The sequence below is a fragment of the Apteryx rowi genome, unplaced genomic scaffold (genome assembly GCF_003343035.1).
Source record: "Apteryx rowi isolate R43461 unplaced genomic scaffold, aptRow1 scaffold_876, whole genome shotgun sequence".
NCBI lineage: Eukaryota > Metazoa > Chordata > Aves > Apterygiformes > Apterygidae > Apteryx > Apteryx rowi.
In genome coordinates this window covers 63,193-84,766 of record NW_020451178.1, presented here as the reverse complement: position 1 = coordinate 84,766, position 21,574 = coordinate 63,193, and the positions used below count along the sequence as shown (strand labels likewise).

Genomic DNA, 21,574 nt, shown 5'->3' with positions numbered 1-21,574 from the left:
TTCATTTTCCCTGCATTAATGAAATAATTTTCTGGAAGCTCTCTAATTCTCATTTGCCTTATTGTTTTTCTCATTTTATCTTTTCCATCTTCCTTTTGGAAGTCCTTCCACCTAACTTCAGGCCCACCTTACAGCCAGACTTAGAAGCAAGCTCCTCATCACTTTGTGAATCCGGCACTGCATGGTCACCTGTGGGGCTTTTGCCTCTGGATATGAGATAACTGTTGCACTTACTCTTTGTGCCTTTGATCAAATCATGGGAGTACAACATCAAGTGCTAGAGATTTGCATTAAGGAATCTGAGATCCTAGAGATCCATGTTAAGGAAACCTTCTTTAATCTGACAGTTCTCTAGAATTTCTCTCTTTCTCAGTGTTTCTAAGAACACTTTCTCTCAACCACAAAAATCTACTTTTTTTCATTGTTACCCTCCACACTTTGTGTTCTCATTCTTTAGGGCAACCAGAGTAAATGGGTGGGTGAGATTCCTGCAGGGATCAAGAATCCAACTGCCTATAACAGCTTATTCCTAAATTCAGCACTCTGGAAAGTAGTATCATCCAAACTGAGCCTGCTCCACTTCACAGCATGGATGCTTGATAGCTCCCCTCACTATAGGTAAAAGTTTGCTTACAGATAAGATTTAGCTTGCACCTGGTTTGCAGTGTTCTCACTGATGTGTATATTTACCTGACAAGATGGACCGCATTCACTAGTGATTTTATATTGTCTCAGAGTCCTTCATTTCATCTATTCTGCTTCTGCTTCTCCATGGAACAATATCTCAGTCAAAATTTACTGATCAGCTATTTCTATTCATTGTCCACATGTAGCGGGGAACCACTGCTTGTTTATTCCTTGACCATGCTGTCTAATAAATGTATACCAGCATGGCCCCATGGAAGATTTTAAACTTTTCCTGTTTTATATAATTAGCTGAGTTTTTATCGCCAGCGTATTACAAACAAAACAGATTTTTTTGCCTTTCCTCAGGCTTCCAAAAGCCCTAAAAGACTTGCAGCATGAATGTCAGTATCTGAAAATAGAGCCACCTAACACAGCGTCAGATTCGCCTGCTTCACTCATAGGGTGAGCTAATGGAAATGAGGCTTTCAAAAATCTGTGTAGTGATCTAATTTTTCTTTTCAGACTAAGCATCATGGATATATACAGATGTCAGTGCATTTCCCTAATACTGGCACCAAGATAAAAACTGAAGTGAGCAGCTTGTTTCCCATGAACTCCTAAATAGGAGCTTATCACTAGCTGATCTAATAGTTCTTTCTAGCCTTAGGTTCTTAAAATTAGAGTCACCTTGCAGTTCCCATAAATCCAGAATCATTCATAAGGTAAATGTTCCTGAACATGCAAGCAGCCTTTCTAGCAGTCTAGAACTTTATTTTTGAGGTGGCTTCTGCATTTTCTTATCTGCAGCGATAAAAGCGTTTATGCCACAAGCTTTCTGGAAACAGTGGACATGGACTCAGCCTGCCTCTTTTCTTGTTCAGCCAAAGGTTTACTAACATTTCCTTTGCATTATGGAAGATGCTGTGATCTCACACTAGAATGGTTCTATAAACATGCTTCTGTATTCGTTTCTTTCCTTCTTTTTCTGGATGTGATTTTGCTTGTAATTTGTCAATGAGTTAGGGGTTTTTTTGCCAGATTTATTAATTTTCACATTAGAAAACATTGTTCATTGAAAGAAACAAAACAAAAAAAGATTTTTTGGAAGTCTTCCTAAAGACACTCTTGCAAAGAACTGTCTTGTTGCTAAACTTCATACTTTTAGAAACTGCTAAGCAAGTCAAGCCATTTATTTAAATAAAAAAGATATTTAGAAGCTGTTTTCTGAGATCCTCATGCTTTGCTCTCTGGTGTTTTCGGGTTCTGATCTATATGAGTGTGGTTAAGATATGGATAATAAGTTGCTCCATCTCAGGTAACAAGTTTTCCAAAACAGACAAGAATGCAATTGCTTGAATTGTCTGGGTGAGAAACAAGCTGTTATTTCATGAGTTTGTAGATTTGGGACTTAAGCTAACTTCAAGCAAGAAAAGATGGTTAAAAAAATGTATCAAAAAAGCATTAGAGCTGACCCTGTTTTTCTGATTAAATACAAATATCAGTTCACTGAAACCAAATTGTTTTCTATAAAATTTTAATTTGATTAATTTTATTTCAGTACAGAATTTTGAAATGCAGCATGACTGATTTCCTGCCTAATGCTTGGCGCTTAAGAATTGGGAAAGTCTCAGCAAGACTACATCATCAGAATCGTTCTGAGTCATTATAGCAAAATGGAGCTATGTAGCCTAAAACTGCTGGAGTCAGTCTGTGATAAAGCATAGTAACACTGATCTTTTCCTATACCCTAGACTCAAAATGTCTCCAGTTATATAAGTATTCTGGAGGTAAATTGAACAAAAAAGTTATTTTCTATTTTTGAGAGACAAATGATGAGCTACAGGAAACAACCATTTCAGGATTCTCTTTTTATTGATGAGTAGTCCATCTATGGAAAGATTTTCCAAATAATTTCATATACTCAGGCCCTGTATGTGATGTCACTGATTTTATTATTTCTAAGATAAAACTTAGTGTATACAATTTTTTCAAAAACAGAATGGGACCATCTATATATATGAGACTTTAATTTATTGCTTTAAAGATATTGTTTTTTCCTTCCCTAGAAGATGAAACAGATCCTGACTTAGCAATGATTCTGAACATCCCCTCTGTTCATATTCCAACTGTCATTTCTCCTTCTGCTACATCAACTTCAGCAAAAAGTCATAAATCAGTCAAACAAAAATCAGGAAAATTCCTGCCATCTACAAGAGGGAGCCATAGTAAAATAAGCCCTCCACCACCAGAAGACCTTGTAAAGCAGGAAGAAGGAAAGGTGAGAGAACAGACGTTATCCAGTTAATGCAGAAATTAATTAAACAACCAAACAATGCCAATATATTAAGTTAGATGACAGAAACATATGTTCCTCTGAGAGCTTTGAGCTGTGCCTTTACAAATGCCTAACAACATATGTTGCTTCTAAAGGAATGTTTTACTCTTTTCTTTTGGTCAAAGATGTGCTTATTGGCAGTTGCTAATGAAGCTAGCCTTTAAGATTCCATGATGTAGACCAATGTGTCTTCCATGGTCCATGTATTTGTGTCCATTTTGGCTTTACAGTTACGCATGTTACGTTATTAATATCTCACTGACTAGAACTGCTCTAGAAATTAATTTTTAGTTTAACCAAGTAGGAGAAATTCTCCATGCTTTCCAGAACCTGTGTTGGAATGTCTTTACTCGACCAGTAATTTAGTGGAAACAGTTTCGCAAAAACTTGATCTGCAGTTTGATCCTTTGCAGCTGGAAACAAGCCAGGGATCCACTGAGTCAGTTGCTTTTGCCTATGGCTGAAGTATCTCTATGGCAGAATAGGCATTCAGAAAAGATTGATGACATTTCCAAAGCAGATTCTGAATTTCTGGTATGGGACAGTTAGTGCAGAGTAATACAGGATTTACAGGAGCCTGTGGATCAGAAATGACCAGCAGTTATCTTGAACTTCTTCCACAGGTCTCTATGAGAAGGTCTTTTGGCATTAAAATGTGTAAGTGGGGGAGGACATATCTGTTCAGAAATGGGTCACAGTTCCCCTCTGCAAGACAACTAACCTAAATTATATCAGGTCATTAGCTAACTATTGGCAGAATATTTAAGGCAACCACAAGAGGTTTGCCTGATCTCACAGACCAGTCAGAGTATCACTTACATGAAAAGTTCTTAAAGAACTGTGTGAGGAAATATTAGCAGGATGCTGAAAGTGGATTCAGGAGTTTGCCGTTTGAACTGATTTGATCTCTTTTCTATTTTGACACTGTTTTCTCCAAACAGCACTTGAGAGAAGAGAAGAAAGAAACATTAATAGTATTGAGAAGCAATTTAGTCAACACCAACTCAGTTTAGCACAGGACAATCTTCTGAAAATCGGCATAATCAGAGCACAAAGCAATGAGGTCCATAAACATTTTCACATAACACTAATGCCCTAAAATATACTGTCTGGGATAATTCTTTAATGCTAGTTATGATAAAAAGCTCTCCTTTTTAACCTTAGTGATCAAGTTACAAAAGAGAGTATCATTTCTAGATATGTGCTTAGGTTTGTTAAATGTGATTCTTAAGATCTTCACAGACTAACTGCAAAGATGTTTAAAGCATATAGTAGTAGTATGTTTTAATTTTCCCCATGCTTGACTCCATCTTTAATCAAATATGGCTGAAATGATGCAGAAAAAAATGCTAGCTGAATGTCCTGGTTCTCACCCTCAGCCAAATTTAATGCCAGTCTGCTGCATATAATATCTTTCATGACTTTTTTCCCCCCAGTAAACCAGTCATTCCTCTCTCTTGGTTGCTGCTTCTTCCATAGAATGGTGGGTAGTGCATAAAGAAAGTGAGTGATGGCACCAGGGAGTAGGTCTGCTATCTGTTCCTGCTCTATCTTCTCTTTTGTTACACTCCTCAGAAATTTTTCCATGGAAAATTAACACTAGTCCATCCAACTGTGGTGGCTTCCAGTTCCAAAGGCACTTCATGAAATTCTACTTCAGTTCTTGTTACCATTTTTTTGGACACTGCCCTGAGGGGTTTGACCAGCTTCTGGTCTAAAGATCTGATCATTCCTTTTTCAGAACTATGTCTTGGAAAACTGGTCCTTTGTCTGTTCTGGTTACTTTGTCTGCATCTCTCAAAATCACCCTTGTTATGACCTCACCAGAGGTTTATCAGGTATCTTCTGAGCTCCCTTGGCAAGTGAATGGCAGGCTGAGTAGACATCATCATCCTGTTAACAGAACTGGGCTGAGCTATACAAAGGGATGGAATGAGCAATATGGAAATGAAGAGTTAAATGACAAGCAGGTTTATTCAAAACAGAAGATTGCTTCCAGTACACAGCAAATGCGGGAAGTGAGTAATTAAAAAGGCAAGAATGAACAGGTACTGAGAATTGTAAAAATGACCTTGGAAGATTCTCTAAACACAAAATAACTATGCTGCTTCCATGGTACCTAGTGGATGAGGTAATGCTGTGGCTCTTGGTTCAACAAGGGTTATGTCCATACCCACAAACAGTCCTGCTGACCTAACTTCAACAAGTTTAACTAGGTATTTAAAAAGCTTGAGGAGGGAAAGTGGTGTAGAAAGTTGCCAAATAAGACTTAGCACAACATACAGCAATTGTAGAGTATAAACAAACCCTGTGCAAAGAAATCCCTCTACCATTAAAAGTCTTGCAGGGGGGCATCAATAATTCCTCATCTTCTTCCAAAAGGCTTTTTGCTATTTGGTTTAGAATGTCTTGGGTCCAGTAATTTTTGGTGTTCTAATAAAAACTCTGAAAGAGAGTATCCTTATTAGTGTGGAGGGCACAAGACTCTGAGAGTCTGCAAGTATTGTGGAGGACAGGATTAGAATTCAAAATGATCTCGACAAATTAACAGAGAAATAGTCTGGCAAAGAGGATGCAATTCAGTAAGAATAAGTATTAGGTTCTACAATTATATGTAAATAATCAATATATAGATATAGAATGGGTAACTGTTCTGTCAATAAGAGTTCTGCAGTAAAAGGTCTGGGAGTTGTAATGAATCACAAGCTATACATAAGTCAACAATGCCATCTTGCTGTGAAAAGGGCAAACACCATTTTGAGGTGAATAAACAGGAGTATAGCCTGGAAAATACATGAAATAATTCTTCCATTCAGGGCTGGTAAGGCCTCAGCTGTAGTATTGTGTTCAGTTAAGGACAGTGCACTGTGAGAAAAATATAAGCCCTGTTGTGGAGAGTTCAGAGGAGAGCACTAAAAAAGTTCAGAGGTCTAGAAAACTTGGCCAGTGAGGAGAGATTAAGTTGGCGTTTGTTTGATCTGGAGCTGGGAGACAGGACAGCCTGATGCAAAGTTAAAGGAACATCATCATCTCTTATGCTTGCCCACATAATCAGAAGAAATTAACTAATCTTCTGCAAGAAAGATTCGGGCTAACCAGGAGAATCTTGCTTATGTTAAGCAAGGTAAGGCACTGAAATAGCTTGCCTAGGAAAGCTAGGAAACCTCCAGCCCTGGAGACTTTTAGAACAGATTACATTAACAGTTTTCGCTAATGATATACATATACATCATTTTTTACCATTAGACAGGGAGAAGTAGTTGGTGGCCATTGAAGGTTACTTTTACCCTATTTTGTGACTTCTACCCCATGATCCTGTGACTATGATATTAGGACACTGAGGATATCCTTAATTAGCCAGTAATGCAACATAAAGTAACCAACAAATATACAGTATCCAATATGCAGAAAAACAGGTGGCAAAACATCTGCAAATTTTTCCCAGGAGAATGCTGCAGAATTTTTCTACTACTAGCTAGTCCCCTGTGCGTGCAGTGAGAGGCCTTCTTTAAACACTTCAGCAGATTTCAAAGGATCATTCTGCTATTCTTAGAAATCAAGAATATAGGATAATACCAGGACTAGTTCTCTCTACATCTATCTGCAACCCAAAATTGGTTGTTTTCATCTTACAGGATTAGAATTCAAAATGATGGGGGATTGACATCTCAGGGTCCATTGTTGTATTCTCAAATGTTCCAGGGTCCTCAAACATTCCCTAGGTCATCCTCATCTTTTCTAATCATCAGGACAACTTCCACCTTCAGAGCAGTGCAAAGACGATTGCGTCCATGACTGCCAAGGATTCCTTTCTGCCCTCTTCTCGAGTCAATGCTGTATTTACAGCAGGCTGGAAGTACTGTTCTACTTATCCTTTGTGCTGTTTTAATGACTGTAGGTAAAATAGCTGATGCAAATTCAGTAACTATTTCACTCTCTTCTGCTTCACATTTTCCATTTACTATCATCTCACCCTGACATTGTGCACAAGATAGCATAACAACTCAGCAAAATGAAAACAGCTAGGAAGGGTTTGTTTGTTTTTTTTTCCAAGAGCAGCGACATAGAATAAGATAGCACAATCAAAGAAAATAAGCTAATGTTTCCACTTCAGAATCCATAAGCTCTCAAACTGATTAAAATGAGTGATAGAAAACACCTTTATGAAATGTTTTGGTGCAACTGAAATCTGTAGTCTAATTTTTTGAATTCTTTTAAAATGTGGAATAGAACTAATTCACATTTCATTCTGTAGGTGGAAATGGAAGAACCAGCTTCCCAAGCACAAGTGATGTCAAATTCTCTTGCTTTCCCAAGTTTGAATGTCTCCTGTCCCAATGGGCTAGTATTAACTTTCCTTGGTGAAAATTTTGAAGGTTAGTTTTCTGAACCACCGTAGAATCAGGAATTCTTAAAGAAGTTAAAATTACAGAAAAAGAAAGTGATTTCTGCCTTGATGAGTTTATATGTAAAAAAAATGAAGTTTTTAACATCTCAGGTTGTTAATTCTGTCATAGTGTCTATTTGATAGCAATCTCAACATAAACAAATAATATGTTTTAGTGCAAACATGTAAAATCTGGGATTGCAAGTTGTTGAACATAACAAGTTGGGGGACAGGGAAGCAGCAACCCTACAAAGGACTTGGGAGTCATGTTGGATAATCAGTTGAACTGGCATGCATATTGGAATACTAATGAAAATGAGCTAGTTCAATTTGTAAATGTATATACAGAGGAATCTTGAGTGACAATAGGAAGGTTGTTTTGTTATCTGTATCTGCACCTTCTTTGGAATAGTACATCCTGTTCTTATGTTCATATTTGGAAAGATTCAGGGAGGAGTGACAAGAATGATTAAAGGATTGGAAGACATATCTTATAGTGAGCTCATGTCACCAGAGAACTCAATCTAATTACCAAAGGAAAGGTCCAAGGATTGACTGGTCCTGGTCTAGAAGTTGCCCACAAAGGAAACAAAATCTTGATGATAGCTTGTAAACACAGTATACAAAGGTATTACAAATTTTGGAGGCTGGAAGTTGAAGAGTCATACTTTTACACTAGATTTAAGATTTATTCATTTTTTAATGTTTGTTTTAATAGTCTGTGATAGATTCTCTGCTACTGGGTATTTTAAAATCAGTTTTGGTTTCTTTTCTAAAAGATATGATCTGTTTCAAACAGATATTACTTCAAAGAAGTCCTTTGGTTTATGTCATCCAATATGTATAGACAAGATAGTCATAATAACTCTTTCTGCCCTTACCTGTGAACATCATTTTGAAGATTGTTCAGTTATGTGACCCTTCTAAGCGTCCGTGTGTGACAAATTCTTCTGCAATGATTCAGTTTCGCAGTATTTTTGAAAACTAGCAGGAGGTCCATCTTTGAACACACTAAGCTGTAGTAATCCTTGTTTTTTTGTAGTCATGGCATTAGGTTCTGAAGCTGGCTAATATCTGTCATGAATTACAGTGGATTTTACATTTGTCATCAGGTCAGTTTTAAAAACAGCCACCTACAATGCTCATTTAATGCCTGTGTGCAATAGATCTGTCCACTCCAGGCTGTGTTGGAGCTATTGAGTGTGTTAAAATGCATCAACACAAGTGCAGAGGTGCCAATGTGTCCAGGAACATACCAAATTTATCACATATACCAAGTACGTGTTTGCTGTCATTCCAAAGCATCCTCTGTGTGAGGTATGGCATAAAAACCCTCAGAATCAATTGTATTCCTGGCAACTGATGAGACAACAGTAATATCATCCTGATCTCTTAGCGACCAGCTAAGTGTCAAGTCCGGTATATATAAATAAATAAATAAATAAATAATTTGTATTAAATCACATTAATAAATGTAGCATGGTGCATAAAGCTCCAGCACAGATTAATAATCACATGAGAGAGGAATGTCATGATTTTTTTGGTCACATAGGCCAGAATTACTAGAAAAAGCTTCCCCCACTTTTCTTCTCAGACATCCCTTCCCTTTCCATATCAAAATCTTTTGCCAGTTTAGGGTAAATGTGGTCATATGATCTGTTTTGAAATACAGTAAAGAGGATGCACTGGATTTTCAAATGTATACAATTTGACAAGGAGCTTAAGTTGAAATACTGAGTAGCTGAGGGGAACAGAGCAGTTATGGATGCATACATATAGTCTCTTGGCACAATTACATATTATGCTTATTAGCACACTCTACACACTGCCATAACTTATTCTAAACAAATTCTTTGTTCAGGTCAGACAAAATATATAACTTCAGTTTCTGTACAGTCTCAAACTTGGTGGAACTCAGTAACTTTTTCACCATTATGGACAGTTAAGAAATTCCTTTCACCCACTTTCTGCCTTCTAAAATTTCAGCATTTGTACTAAATCCAATGTCAACTTTCCCTTATTTCCACTTGGAAAAGACAGGTACCTCCACAGGAGGATGCAGAGTATCTGAGTAGATGTCTGCTTTGAATTGTCCTCTGAGAAGGAGAGACAGCCCTTCACTGAATGGATTAAAGATTTTCTCCTCCTAAAAACTGAATATCTTCTATAGACATTGTAATGCTGGGTGTTTAGCATTGTTTGAATGTCTGCTACACAGTAATAAGTCATTCAGAATTTGTTTTCAGATTCAAAAGGTGAAGCCACTACAGCTGAAGCTAAGAAGGAGGTGGTAAAGGAAAGTGAGGCCAAAGCTAATGAAGCAAAGGAAGAGGAGGCTGAGAAAAGTGAGACCAAAGCAGATGAAGCCAAGGAAGAGGAGGTCGAGAAAGATAAGATCAAAGCAAATGAAGCCAAGGAAGAGGAGGTCATAGACAGTGCAGTGAAGGAACATGAGGTTACAGAAGGTGAAATGAAGCAAGAAGACACCAAAAGAGAAGAGGCCAAGAAGCCTACTCTGGAAATTCTGGTTAGGCAGAGTCACCCCCAAAAGATAGAACACTCTCATCTCTATACAGCAGTGGTAAAGCAAGAGGTGTCAAGAGTCATCACCAGTCAAGGAACTGTCATAAAGTACATGACGGATGGATCTACCCAGGTATGTTTAATAGACTTCATTGGAAGCAGCTTTATTGTGATTTCCCCTTGAACTTGTATTTGCCAGCTGAGACAGAAAAGTGTCTAATTTGTAGATGTAGGAGTTAAGTAACCATTGAGCTGTGCAGCAGTATCAAGACTAAAATGTTCCTGGCTTTGTTCAAAATCAGAACTTAAGCCACTTGTGGAATTTTTATGATGAAAATTTTAGGCATCTGTAAATTTTAGGCAACCTTGGGATTAAGGAGTACCTAAGCAGGATTTTTAGAGCTATATTTCTACACTTAAACATCTCAAGTGTGAATTAGTTGGGAATTAACTGGACTTTGCATATTCTTGGCATGATTCACCAAAGGATCCATATATTTTTTCAGTAATCTAAACAGTCATACATGATCCAGAAATGACCTGAACGATTCTTCAGTCCTGTTGACACAATTAGGCATTCTAAATTTTCATCAAAAGGATTCTTTATATTCCCAAGTGCCTTCTTTGTTCATGCATATTTAGGCTGCCCAGAGTTCTGGCACATTTTAGGTGCTATAGACTAGATACTGTCTTTGCAGATACTGCAATCAATGTACTAGCAACCATCTTTTTAAAGTCTAAGACTCTATGTAGAGTTGGAAAACAGATTAAAAGAGGGCTGTTAATTTTGACTCAGAAACTGCCAAAATGACTGCTTTAGTTCCTCAAATCTTTTTACAGTCTAAATAGACTACAGCTCCTAGTACAAATAAAGATACATTGCATTAGATCTTAAACTGTTTACCCAGAATCTCATTAAATTAATATGCAAAGAAGCTAGCTGCTATTAGTCTGTATATTCACAAGATACTCTATTCTGACAGAAGAATCCAGATCTCCTATGTCTAGCATGATTGTACCACAGTCTTTGTATAAGCAGATTCTGAGTGCCTGCTTCTCTATATTAATTTGCTGTCTGTGAGTCAAGAGTAAAATGCATATAGACAAGCACTCAAAAAAGAAATGGTTAATTGTATTACAGTAACTGTCACTCTTGAGATATGTCTGTGTGTTTTTCATTAGTTTTTTGCAATGTGCCATCCTTCTCCTTACAACATCTGTACTCAGTATTTGCAAATTAATTTAGTGATGATTGGGGTATTCTAGGCTTTTTCTACCACACAAAAACACTCAGGATGCTGAGAATACTCAAACAGATATTGCCCCAGGGGACATGCATATCAAGAGTTGAATGTTAGGGACAACATAGCTCAGAAAATACTTATAATAAGGTAAATAACTGTGACTTCTTTTGTTAACCATTTTGGTGGCTAAAAATCAGACAACAATCCTAGAAATTTGCAAAACCTGAATAAAGATCAATATGGTGGTTCAAATGTATTACCACTGCTAGAAAATGTTGTATTCAAAAAAGCCATCAACATTTGACTAATTACTTAGAATTGTTTTTACTGTTTTCTTTTATAATGCCTATTTATTACTAAATAGAATCGCTGATGATTACATGTGAACTGCAGCAATTATTAGTCCTTTCTTTTTGTGAGAGCTTCTTTATTTTCTTGCATAGATTCTGCGAGTCTCCTACTTTTTCTTCCTCTGTCATCCACAATATTCTAGTACATACTGTATTTGCTCCACACTCTTTTGAGACTTTCTGTTATTATTTGGAATAATTTTAGCCCTCTAGTATGTCTTTGGTTTTCTATAGATTCTGTTTGCTGATGGCACAGTGTGTACGAGTCCTGATTCTGGCCCAGTCATACCACGACCTGTAATTCCAGATAACACCCAACCATTACCAGAACCAGAGCCCTTGCCTGAGACCAGCACTAAGAAAGGTAACATTTCCAGAACTTCAGGCAGATTTAAAATTAGCAGGGGCTAATGATACTTAATAAGGGGCATTTTTCTTTAGTCTGAAAATTCTGCCAGTGTGAAAATGCAGTTTTCTGTGCTCAACTACTGTACGCTGCTAATCTGTTACCTTCACAGAAGGTCAGTTCTCTTGCATTTCAGCTCTCTTCACACATGCAAGGACTCTCGTAAGTAAAAGGGTATGTGAGAACTACATCGGTAGCAGAGTGATTCAACACGAAGTGTTTTAAAAGAAATCCTTGTACCTACAGTAGTGTGAAATCCTTGTTTATATGTTACACAGTTTTTACTCTTGGTATTGAGAAAAGCTCCTCTTTTAAAAGGAGAGTATATCACAGAGGACTTACTATATTTTTCTTTCTCACTGTATGTATTCCTAGGTACCCACTGTTCGTCATTATCAGTTGGTTGTATGGATCTGTTGACTGTCCCAGTATAACCATTCTTATGTTGTTAAGTGTTTGACAGAGAAAGGACCAAGTACAAGTTTACTTCATACCTCAGTGTGTGGTCCCAGATCACTGTCAGTGTTACATAGTAAAAAGAATAATTATGACCGGTCATAACATTTCGCTGGATTTCATTGGCTCATATAATTTCATTGGATCTGCTTTGGAAGTGTATGAACAAAAATTGCTGCCAAATAGAAAAGTCTCTCAGAAAGAGACTTCTGACTCATCGAGTCCAGTCCCCTGTTCTTAGAACATTCCCTAAGATATCTGGAAGGATGTTTGAGAACTTCTCTGAGAAACCATTTTGTGATTTTCAGTCTCCATATCTGTGGCAAGTTTTTATCCTTTATTCCTTATCCTTCATTAATACTCACTTCCCCACCACCTTTCCTCTCCTGTGCTTAGCCTTGATGAATTTATAGTAAACAGTCATATCTCCTTTTTGCCTTTTTTTTTTTTGGTGTTAGGATGTATATACTGTAATCTTTCAGACTCCACTCTGGATCATTCTGTTGTCCCCTGTCTACACTTAGTCTACTTCCTTTTCTTGGACATGGGTGACCAGAATTCTCTCTAGTATTCTTAATCTATCTAATAAGATCTCTCCATTACCTTTCACAATAGAATCTCCATCTCTCTTCTTCTGGCTCACCGTAGGATTGCACTTGCCTTTTTGTCATTGTTTTTTCACAATGATAACTTGTAGTCATCCTGTATTTGGCTGGTACCTCTAGGTCTTTCTCCTCTTCTACTGTTGCAAAGTGTCTGAAGCAGGAACTATTTTTATTAGTCCTTATTTCATTAAACTTAATTCTACTGGATTTTATCAAATTCCATTTATGTTAGTTCTCAAGCTTATTCATGCGATAGTTTTGGGTGCTTTTTTCCCTGTAAGCCATTCAGATTCTCTTCTGCATTGATGATGCCTTCCAGTGTCATGTCATAATCAGATTTCATTAGCATGCTATTTACTTTTTCTGCTGTGGTCATTAATGAATAAATTAAATAAGATTGGTCCAAGGACACATCTTTGAATAACAGCTCTTATAACTTCCCTCTAGCCTGATAAATAGTTCTTTTAACACTGCCGAAGCCAATACTTACAGGAACTTTTAAGTTTACTAATGTTTGTCTTTTGCCTTAGAGTCCAGTACAGAAATCTGATACAAGTCTGACAGAAATTTGTGTTCCTGCAGGAAAGGGCAGCCACAGAAACAGTCTAACACACCCAAACAAGGATGAGTTGTTTGAAAATGCTGTTCAGTGTCTGGTTAATACTGAGCGACCTAAGGAGAAAGAGTCAGGAACCTGGATAACAACAACCCCTTCAGGCTTTCAAGTGGGCACTGAGGGAACAAAGCGAATGAATCTAAAGCCACTCTTAATCTATCAGGCAACTGACCCAGCTGATGAAACGGTACTACAATTTTTGTGTTATAATAGCACTGTCTACTAAGCTAAGAGACATGGCTGCTATTGTAAGCATTGTAGAACTTGTTCATTGAACACATATCCTTCAGGCTGTGTTATTGTACAGATAAAAATGCAAAAGCTTTAGATTCAGAAGAAAATGTGAATCTTCAGTCTTTCAAATTGATAAAGTTGTAGTGGCCTAGCTTCTTCAGAGTTTCAGTAGGTAATGTCTTGTGTTACTGATGATGCTGTTACAGGTATCTCCATGCTAATGTAAATCAGTATTCCTTTATTATATCAGGTTATGACTGTACGAGACGATGCAGTGATAATAGTCGAGAAGCTGGATGGCAGCAGAGTTGTAGATCATGCTGATGGTACTAGAATCACCACTTTTTATCAAGATTGTGAAGAACTTTTTGTACCTCAGGATAGTGAAGAAACAGGTAAAATCGAAAGGGGAGCACCTCTCTGCTGTATCTTGCGAAGCAGATAATTGTCAAAATATACTAAAAAAGGCACATACTGATACCATAGGTAACAAATACAGTAATACAGTCTGGGCTCAATTTCTCTGCTTAGTCTTTTTTCCATCAGTATTCAGTGCAAAAATTTCATTTTAGCTAGCAAGTAAATTTCCTTCTCTCCATGTGTACACTTACATAATCTATCTTCACCATGAGACCACAGTGCCTGCTGTAAGTTCTTAAATGTTCATTGCCCTCTCTCCATCTTCCCTGATACCAGTAAGTAAGATTATTTGATTCTTAACTGAATAGGTGTATGAGGACAGGGCATCCTCAGATTCCCCAGAGCGTATGTAGAGTATCCTTGAAGATACTCAAAATTTGTTTGGATATGACTCTGGAAAATGCCACACCTACAGAAGTGAAACTTATTTTTCCCTGAAACAAGTGAGGCTAATGATAATTTGTGTTTCTGCTGGCTGTCAGTATATTCTGTATGTTTGGTTCATTTGCTGAACAAATTCTGTCTCCTGTAATTAACATGGAGTGTATATTTACTGGGTGGACATCAGGCCTGTTGTGTTCAAACACAGTAGGAAGTTCTGATTGTGTAGAAAAAACACAGTTATTCTGGTAGACAGGAATATTTCCCTGTGAGATTTTAAAAATCAAAACAATGGCCTTGCACTGATCTCTCTATTCAATGGGAAGACAGTAGCCAGATTAGCATATCAGTTTGATGTGTTTTCCATGGCTTGTGCTGCTGAATAGGAGTTCCTTCACATCCTAGTACTTGTATCGCAGGCATAAGGAATTTCAGTAGTCCAGCCTGTATGGTACACATATCCAGATCATTATGGTTAATACTGTATTTGATAAAGTTAAGCATGATCTCCTGGCCAGCCACAGATGTTCACAGACATTTTTTGCTGTTGGATTTGCCTATGTTAAGTGCACAGTTCAAAAATGTGAACATTGCATATTACTTATATAACATAAAACTATGTGAAAAAAGAGGTTTTATGAAGAAAAGTTTATCAGGGTCTTGTACTGAGGAGATAAAGGACCAGCCTTCTGAGAGAAAAGCAAATTGAATCTTAAGACTTTTCCATGGTTCATGTAGTCCTGTCTAGTTGTTCTGTATTCTTAGATGAACCTTCAGAAGCCATCACAAGAAAGGTGAAATGTATGAGAGTGGAGAATCCTGAGTTTGCTACTGTTATAACAAATTGTGAGAACAGTACCTGTTGTACCATCTTTGGAGATGGGACATCTATTATAGCAAAGCCACAGGGAACATATCAGGTGGGTATTATTTTTAGTTTGTAATAGTTTAATTAATCTTTGTGTTCCGAATGCCATGTCCTCACCGTCAGCTTCTCTCACCTTGGCTATTTTAACTCCCTCCCTGTAGCCTTCCCAATTCCTTTGACTCTTTTATACTCTGCCAATACTTAGATATTTGCTCACAACAATATATTTTCTCTTTTATTTAAATCCAAATCTTAAATTGCCCTAAGTTACAGAAAATATTACACAGACTGTCATCAGCCTATCTCCTGGACCTCATCTTTCTTCTTTCTCTCCTTCCAAACCAGATGATTTAGTAGCAAAGGTCTGAGACCCATCCTCTTGATTTGCATCTATTCTTCATTTTCATGCTACATCTAAACTGAAGATTTCACCATTAAGGACTGAACCTACTTCCTTTTTACTTTGACAGGTTTTACCCAGGAGGATAGGCTCCCTTTTCATTGATGAAGATTGTTCAGCAGTTTATACTCATGAAGTTTATAATAATAATAAATTCATCAGCAAGCAAGAAGGGAAGCAAGCAGGAAGATATGTTATGAAACACACTTCCAGCACTATTTGTGAGGTGGTGGATCCTGAAGGAAATCTTTTCAAGGTAAAATACATAGAAGGAAGCAAGTTTTTGCATCTTAAGGAATATTATCTCATAAACATCTTTCAAAGTCAGCTTGTAGGCTTGTTGTTACTAATTCCTAAGGCAGCCTGGCTAGCCAGAAGAAACAGCTGCTGAACCAGCTCTCTGAAATGTTCTTGAGACTGTGATGGGTCTCAGGATTTCTTCTTTTTGTATTTCCATTTCCTTTAGAGTAAATCACACAGGTTGAAATAAAATACATGGTCTACACTTTACCTCACCTCATAAAAACACTCTAATCTGCCCGGTAAGACAGTTACCATTATAAAAACAATGATTCCGTTTTTAAAGTAATACTGGTTGCACTGTGATCCTTTCTCACCTAAGGCAGATATGTTTGCATTAGGCTAGTACTTAGTTTTGAGTTCAGGAAACATTGTCTAGGGGTTTGTGACCTGCATATTGTTTTCTAATTAAGGGTGGTTTTTTTTTTCATGAGTCAGTAACATTATCCTGTGTGTGGCATCCAGTAGCATCGTGATTCTAAATATGACATCCTCAGAGTATCCTTTCTGTTGTTGCAATTGTAATCATTGCCATTTTTTCCAGATTCCTGTGAAATTGCAGTAAGACTCCATTGGACATATGCATCATAATACTCTTTTTCAGCTGGTTTCCTAGACTGGATAAACAGTGCTTATATAAATCTCTGCTATCTGTCAATCTCTCCTTAATAAATTTTGAACTAATTGACAGAGGGGTAGATATCAAGTTCCTACAAAATCAGTACACTACAAATTAGCAGTGAAGTTGCTTGGCATCAATCATAGCACATCCTGCTTTTTCCCAGTCAGTACTTAGGGAACAAAGGAAGGAGGCTGAGGAGGCTGTGAGGCAGTTGAAGGTATTGTGGGAAAAGTGATCACAGAGGGTATGGGGTGTAGTAAGAAAAAGGAGATTAATGCAATATGAGGGGATGCTGAGATGAAGAATATCCGTAGGAAAAACAACTTTCATTGTTTTTGCCATTCATGGAGTATCTTGTTAGTTACATAACTACATGCTATTTTTATATCAAGACCCCATTTTCATTCAGTGCAAAGATAAGGAGTGTGCTCATGTGGTAGAGCAGGTGACCAGGTGGATGCAGGACCAGAGGCACCTCATGGGTGTAAGCTTCTGACCATGTACAGATGTAGTAGGAGGCATCCAGCTGTTGGGTCCTGCCCACCATTACAAACAGCTGTTTTCCATTTCCTCAAGTGTTGTTCTCACTTTCAACAGGGTTGCTAGGGATGGCAGCCAGATACAGGTGTAACAGGATAGGTTCATTCTCAGTCCTAGTTACACCTGAGGCTAAAGCAAAAAGGGTATGGTCTGGGTGTGTCAGATTCAGCTCATGAACTGTCCTTTGAATCACTCTGGTCCAAACTGTATCTTCCAAAGGCATCTGTCCTTCAACTGACAATATTAAGAAATAGAGACATCATTATTCCTTAGTAGGTTATTATTCTTTGTTAGTTACCTTGTGTGTATATGTTAATATGTAGTTAATAATCACTTGGTACTTTCAAGATGGAAAATACTATAGAAATTCAGTAAGTAGTATCATGGGACTATCTGGGACCATATTTTTTAAAGTAAATGAATGCCTGAAAAGGGCCCACTATATAGATGTGTAGAGAGATACATAGATATCCATGTATGCATACATATTTGTGTGTATATCTGTATGTATATATCTATATGTATGTAGGTGTGTGTGTATATATGTGTGTGTGTGTCTGTATGTTTTTATACATGCATATACACAAATATATATATATAACTCACAGAGTTATATCAGTGCCTGTCTGTGTGTGCAGTTACCTGGTCTAATGAGTAAGAGTATATTTTTCTGTGAGGTCATCTGTTAGTGCTTGCAGATGTATACGTTGAAGATAGAATTTAAACAAGTTTGGCTCTATTTGACAACTAACAATCCTTGAGCATTTATTAAATATCAGCATGTGATATTAGCATTTCTATGACATGTCTAGAACCATTTGTTTTGTCTTTTTCCTTGTCATTACTTTTATGCCTGAATGTTTAGCTGCTCAACTTGAAATATGATTTTTCTGTCTCTTTCACTGGGCTAGACCATATTACAGTTCAGAAGCAAGTTCCTGTTTAAAATATATCATGTAACTCAAATCATTTTATATAATTTCTATTATAGGTCATGGCTGATGGCAGGACATCTGTGCTTGTTCCTAGCGTTGGCTTTGATGACAAGGAAGACAGAAGTTCAGCATCAGTATTGCCAGAAATTAATGAACCTACCACTTGTGATGAGCATGTCCCCAGGTAAAATGCCCCAGGTTCATAGATTTACATAGACTCTTTCTTCACTACGCTGTATTTGCACAGGGTTCATAGATTTGCACATTCTTTATTCAGAACTCAGGATTTGCACACTTGATGTCCTCATCTTGAAGTTCCATTTTCTCGTTATGTCATCACAGTGCTTTTTCCTATTTGCCATCTAGAAAAGAGTGTAATTTGAAAGCCATTAGATTTGGTCAGATTTGTGTGATGGTGGTCTAGGTTCTTCATTGTCTATGCTGATGGTTCTGGGACTGAACTTCTTCGGAGCAGGGATGTAGAAGAGCATCTTGCTGAGGCCTGTAGTGATCCAGCTACTGCTGTCTTGCAGGACCCTGTACGAGAATGTCCAGGTAGGATAGTTTAATTTCTTTTCTGACAAAATAACAACAGAAATAATTACAATGGTGGAGTCAGAACCTTCAAAACTCTTATTTGGACAGGAAATTTGAAAATGTGTTTCTCCCATGTAGATAGGCTTCCACACTTCTGGCAGTTAAAGGATAGGGAAGAAGGAGCTTGTGGAAGAAACTCTGGGAAATATAGAATTAAATAAATGACACTTTGAAGGGCTAAATGAACAGACAGACAACTGCCATATCTTTATCCACTGTTAGACATACAAACAAAAATAATTACCAAATGCATAGATTCTCTGTGTATTTACTGTCAAAAAACACTGAATGTTTCACAGTCTTCATCTAATGATCTAGCTGTGGACCCATTGTCTGGCTGTTGGAAAAGTTCAATATATGTTATTAAGAAGCTGGAAAGATATAATTGAAATAGGGGATGCCAATAGGACATGGAAACAACCACCTGATAGTAGCAGTACAAAGAAGTTAGATTCTGAAATGGATAGTTATCTTTGTGAAGTTATTTGCAGATACTGTATTCTATAAAATACACTGTGGGGTAACAGGTAAATCCTAAACAAAATAAACATATTTTAAAAAATCCAGACAGAGAAACACATGATTCCCCTGGAAGAAGGGGGATGATGAAGGTAGACTGCTTTGAACCATAGGATACTAAAACAGTTTTCTCAAAATCTGCGATCATAAGCATGGGGAAGAGATTTCCCACCTATCACACTTCCAGGTTTTACCTATTTTTAAATGCTGCTTCTGTTCACGACAATGAAAGAAAGAAAACCTGCTGGCAACCATCAGTCATTTATTATAGTAGCACTCCAGTATTGCCCCCAAGGAAATTGATTCTCATTAAAGTATTCAAATCTCAGATTGAAGGAAGGGTAGATAAATAGTAACAGGTCCCACAGGTTTTCTTTGCACCCTAACTTCTAAGTCCCCATATGGGGTAGATAATAGAGGATAAAGTGGACTTTTGGTTTGGGTTGGAAAAATGTTTTGAGGAACATTAAAATTAATCAAAACAATAAAAGGAGACAATCATTATCTCTAATTGAATCCATTCAGTGGTCTGATTCCAAAGTATAAAATAAAGTGAAGACCTATGCTTGTTCTGAATAGGAAGTACATCTTCCTGAAAGTAATATTCAGTAAACATGGGTCTATGGTCTGCCCTACCTTGCTTGGGATATTTTGCTCACTATTCAAATGAGATGTTACCCAAGACTCCGAGCAAGTAGCAAATGCAGTTTATTGTTGAACACACTCTGGGTAATCCAAAATTGTCCAACTATTCTGTAATTGCCTCAGTGATCCAGTATTATCTGTGGCCACCAGTATCACATTCTCATGTTGAGTTTTGCCAGTTGATAGTAACTTTCTTTACACTTAGATAAGCGTGTTTTTCTGGAGGTTTGAGACATATATCCTTCATTTTTGGATTCACATAAATTCTTACCAAAATGTTTCTTTGAACCAGGTGTTTTAAATATTACTATCCTCCGCCCTTTGGTTGAAGCCTCTCCCTGGATAATGAATAAAGAACCGGAGAGTATTGTTCCTCCAAATCTTCAGTCAAGGAGCTGGGATACATTTTCTCCTTTTGAGGTATAATTGCTTCAAAACAGTCTTTTGCTGCTTAAGCTATAGATGTTTGTCACCAGGGAAAAAAGAACGCCAAACCATGCGAGACTGCCAAGTTCAATTTATTCAGCAGACCAAGCAAGGGAGCGGACCGAACAAGGGATAGGCTGTGTCAGGGAAAAATTCTCACACACACACACACACACACACACACACACAAACACATATACATGCACATACCATCAGCTGAGACCCACTCTGGTTACCACTCCAGGAAGATGGCATGCTTAAGTACAGGGGAACGTGACATTCCTTTCAACCAGTCTTAGTGTTGAGCTCTTGGGTAGCGGATGAGCTCCACCACCTAATGAGTTCTACCTCAGGCTTCTACGCCTTGTCAGATGTCCACATAACCCCAACCCCAGTCTCTAGCACCAGAGGTCTTTATGGCCAAATGTCTACACAGGTTGTCCATCAGATCAGTCCATAATGATACCATGATATATCTTTCCAGCAATTTCAGGTATTATTCTCCTGCCTGCTGTTGATCCATAGCCCATACCAAGGCTCACAATGTTTGGTTCTTGTTTGCATTGTCATATCAGGCATGGTTCATTATACACAGTTCCTGTTTGCGTTATACTCAGCTTTTGGCCGAGGTGATGTCATGATACTCGCATATAAATGTTACTTAATGTTCATATTTATTATGCGTGTTTATCACATTGTATGTTAATAGATCATTAATCCATTAGGGATCATGGTGATTGATTAGTCCAATGCTCTTCATAGTATTGGCCACATCACTGTTAGTTTCGATTTGAGAATTTTCAAATCTCTTTGAAGCTGATTCAGTTAAATTCAAAACTTCCTGGTGAAGTAGGTCAGTTACATTCCAGACTTCTAGGTACAACACTGAAGCACAGAATGTGGTGAATTAGCACAGGTTACATGAGTCTCACTGCACAGTTTGTTCTAGACAGACATGAGCTCACTTTCCTACAACCTGAAGATGTAGGACATGATCAGATTTAATTCAAAAGCCTTATGATTACTTTCAGAGGATTTATTAACTTATGCTCACTGCTATGTTAATGCAAGCACAAATGTTGGACCAGTTGTCCTGCATCTTGGTAGTTTGGAAAGTTTCACTACAAAGATCATGTAG

General features: G+C 37.5%; 1 protein-coding gene across 1 annotated transcript in view; it reads left to right on the top strand.

Moving 5' to 3' along the window:
* Positions 1–21,574, top strand: part of SPAG17 (sperm associated antigen 17) — a 120,613-nt gene that overhangs the window by 69,818 nt on the left and 29,221 nt on the right. The window contains exons 24-34 of the mRNA XM_026090733.1: positions 2,694–2,905; positions 7,218–7,338; positions 9,596–10,005; positions 11,701–11,830; positions 13,516–13,736; positions 14,034–14,178; positions 15,350–15,504; positions 15,923–16,108; positions 18,306–18,433; positions 18,674–18,804; positions 20,303–20,430. Coding sequence (XP_025946518.1) covers positions 2,694–2,905; positions 7,218–7,338; positions 9,596–10,005; positions 11,701–11,830; positions 13,516–13,736; positions 14,034–14,178; positions 15,350–15,504; positions 15,923–16,108; positions 18,306–18,433; positions 18,674–18,804; positions 20,303–20,430 — 1,967 coding nt within the window. The remainder of the gene's footprint in view (positions 1–2,693; positions 2,906–7,217; positions 7,339–9,595; positions 10,006–11,700; positions 11,831–13,515; positions 13,737–14,033; positions 14,179–15,349; positions 15,505–15,922; positions 16,109–18,305; positions 18,434–18,673; positions 18,805–20,302; positions 20,431–21,574) is intronic.